Source organism: Arachis ipaensis, chromosome B03 (assembly GCF_000816755.2).
Source record: "Arachis ipaensis cultivar K30076 chromosome B03, Araip1.1, whole genome shotgun sequence".
NCBI lineage: Eukaryota > Viridiplantae > Streptophyta > Magnoliopsida > Fabales > Fabaceae > Arachis > Arachis ipaensis.
In genome coordinates, this window is record NC_029787.2 from 36,970 (window position 1) to 40,770 (window position 3,801).

Consider the following 3,801-nt stretch of genomic DNA (forward strand, 5'->3'; position numbering starts at 1 on the left):
TAGTTTTATAATGTAGATTTAGCTAATGTATTTGAAAAAGGTAACAAAAAATATAAAAAAAATAAACGATATTGACAATTATCCTTAAAAGACAACGAAACTCTCAACAAAAATGAATTTGTCAATTTTAGTTGGTTATTAATAGATAAATTAACAATTTAGTATGTCATGTAGGTTTATTTTAATAATACAGAGAAAAAAATTAATAGAGGAATTAATTAGTCTCATAGAAATAAATACCAAGAACTAAAAAGAGTATTTTTTTAGGGTCTCATTATCTTTTAAAATAATCGTCAGGGCGTTTAGAATTTTTTTTTCCTCTTATTATTAATTATGCAAAATATGCAAAGGAACTCCAAAGGATCTCAACTAGCAACAAAAAGAAAGAAACACAGAAATTATTGAGGCTACTGACAATTCATCAGGACAGTAGCAACCAGTCCAGGCAGTTGGACAACCGATGTTATGTGACCTAAGTTTATAATGTTCGTGGTTTTAAGTATTTTATATAAAATTAACGGGGTTTAAGAGTCCTGTTCAAAATATTTGAGGGTTTAATTGTTTGGAGAAAAAAATCGATTAAAGGATAAATGGTTTCGAAAAAACTGTGACTGATACGTAAAAAGTTACGTGACATGTAAGAATGTTGTCGCCTCGTTTTGCCGAAAAGTTTCACACAAGGACTAAAATGTCCAATGAAAATGATGGATAAGAATTGCGATGGTATTTTTTTTTAAATGAGATTTTATTCTTAATTTATTGAGTTTAATGATAACAATTGTTAAAGTAATGAAGGAATTTAATTTTAATACATGTTAGTATAAAATAATTTTATATGTGTATTCAATTACGTAACATATAAAATTATTATTTAAATTTTAGACTCAAAAATCTTTAATCCTACATTATCGTATACAACTATTGTTGTTTTTCCCAAAACAATAAAAGTATGTGAAATGAAATGAGTAAAGAAGCGGAGATGGAGAAACTAAAGACGGTCACGAAGAGAGAGAACCACTCTTTTGAGTTGGCATTTGGCAAAAGCGTCCACGAAAGCGGAGTTTCCAATTCAGTACAGTAATAATGCCATTAAATTTCTTATTCTGCGCTTGAATTCCACGGGGCCACCAACAGGCAACCTTTTCAAAATTGAATCCCACAAGGAAAAAGAATCAAATGATAATATGATATTAGAAGGTTTAGGGTAACATTTTTATTGAAATTTAGTCAGCACTTAATTATTAAAATAAAAATAGATAATTTTATATTATTAAATATTATTTTATATTATTAAAAATATTGATAACAATTAATTGATAATTAAATATCACAAATTCTTTTGATGTTTAGTACTGGCTTTAATATTCTTCAAATGATATTAAAAAAATTTAGGAGACAACAATTTTTTTAAATTTTGATCAACATATAACTAGTAAAAAAAAAATGAGTTATTGGCTGAAATTTTATACCAATTTTACACCATTAAAATTATTATTAATACTTATTTAATGACTATAAATCACAAAAATTATTGATTCCTAACCTTGTTCGTGATATCAATGTTAAAAGAGAAAAAGAAGAAAGAGCATACAAAATTATTTTTCGAGAAAAAGGAAATTAAAGAATAAACTTGTGAGAGGAGAGTAGTCCCTGTCCCAAGTCCCAAGTCCCGAAGTGAGATCATTTTTGTTCTCCCTCCAAAATCCGTCATTCAAAGTTTGAAAAACTGAAATGGGATGCGTATCTTCAAACCTCCTCAACCATGAAGACGACTTCGCCCAGCTGGGTACCTCCGCACTCGGCGTTGGCCACCACATCGTGTCCCTCACATCCACCACCTATGGCCTCCTCACTCTTGACCCACCCTCCTCCACCACCACCCCTTCCACCCTGTCCGAACCTCCAGAGGTCATCAACTCCTGGGAGCTGATGGAAGGCCTCGACGCCGACAGCTTCCGCTTCTCTCCACTCCCACTCCCTCCCCCAAAACCCAAACCCAAACCCTCCTCCGAGAAAGAGAACCTGGACCCCTTCGAGAGGATATGCCCTCCCAGCGGCGAGAACAGAGTGGTGATCTACACCACCACCTTGAGGGGAGTGAGGAGCACCTTCGAGGCCTGCTGCGCTGTTAGGACGGCTTTTGAGGCCTTCGGGGTGTCCTTCTGCGAGCGTGACGTGTCCATGGACAGCGGCTTCAAGCAGGAGCTGAGGGACCTTCTGAAGGGGAAGGAGAGGGAGGAAACGGTGCCTCCCAGGGTGTTCGTCAAGGGCTTCTATGTGGGTGGCGCCGAGGAGATGCTGAGGGCGGCGGAGGAGGGACTGCTGGGGGAGCTGCTGGAAGGCCTTCCGAGGAAGAAGATGGGTGCTGTGTGTGACGGCTGCGGGGACATGAGGTTCTTGCCCTGTTTCCGGTGCAACGGCAGCTGCAAGACAGCGGTGCTCCTCAAGGAAGAAGGCCACAAGGGGAGGACAGTTGTCATCAAGTGTGCTCATTGCAATGAGAATGGCTTAGTGGTATGCCCAATTTGTAGCTAACTTCTTCCACTGCCACTATGTTATAGACAAATCGATCATCTGCTTTTTGTTCATATTATTATCATTTCCGATTCCCATGCTTGTTTCTAATACTTGTAATGGTGATGTGGCTCAGTTCACCATTCTTCAAATCATATCAAGCTCTAAACAGATCATCTTCCTTCCTTGATTTCCTGTTCTCTCACTATAATATCTTTCAGTTTTGAAGGTTTATATAATTGATCTGTCCAAACTTAGTCTACTGTTGACTGATTATTGAGCATGCCTCTGCCCCGGCTACAAAAATCATTCTTTACATTGAATAGTATTAACTATTAAGAGTCCCTTCTTTGGAAAAAACTTTGTCCAGGAGATAAAATGAAAGAGTTTAAGGAGCCAACTTTTTTCAAATTACTTTTTTTTTATCTTAACTTCTGCATCCTAAATCTTCAATATTCAATCCTAAACCTTAAATCCTAATTTCTAAAACCTAAACCTTCCAAAATATGAGAGTTAAAAGATAACAACAACAAAAAAATGGCTGGCTAATTAAAAATTAGTTCTCTATATTTATTGAAATAAAAGCTATAACAATATGACTAGTGGGTTGCAATTCACCGACTACTTGACTTGGATTGCAGTTTCATGTAGTGATAAACCTTGCAGTCCCTGAAGTTATTGATCTAGAATTAATTGATGAGTAAAAAATCCAGCAAGAGTGCAAACTTATAGCGATGACCAATTCGATTTGTCTGGAAGCCTACTCGTGTTTGACATGGTGATGACTGAAATATGTTTCTTGTATTGCATACATGGATTGAGGTTTCTCTTTTTGGTTTCTTGTTACTAAGACAGAACACGTTTAAGCATGGATGGGCTGATCTTTCCAATATGCGATCGTGTCACCACCCTTTCCATCTTTTCCATTGAATGAACTTTGCTTTTAAAAATTCAATGGATTTGGGTGTAACCCTAGTGTTTCTTTAGTATGTGGTGGAGTCTCTCCACTCTGAACTCTGCATTCTCAAGTGTGACGTCTGAAATAGTAGTTCTGATTCAAAAAGACTATTGCTTTTCTTAAGTTATTAGCCAGTTGTTCGTCTCCACAAAAGGTTAAAGAAAGTTTCCTGAAAATTTTGGCCAAGCCTATACCATTGTCGGACATCAAATGTTTGAGCATAAATTGTCAAGTGTTTCAATTAATTTAGTGAATCTCTGAAGCAATGAAAACGATTTTAAAAATAATGAATCATGTCTAACAGAAGAAAGAAAAATCTTGAAATGATG

At 36.2% G+C, this 3,801-nt stretch overlaps 1 protein-coding gene across 1 annotated transcript; it reads left to right on the forward strand.

Annotated features, from left to right (window-relative positions):
* On the forward strand, window positions 1,593-2,753 carry LOC107629500 (uncharacterized protein At5g39865). Its single transcript, XM_016332312.2, has one exon. It carries the CDS (start codon window positions 1,732-1,734, stop codon window positions 2,533-2,535), a length of 804 nt encoding a protein of 267 aa, XP_016187798.1. The 5' UTR covers window positions 1,593-1,731; the 3' UTR covers window positions 2,536-2,753.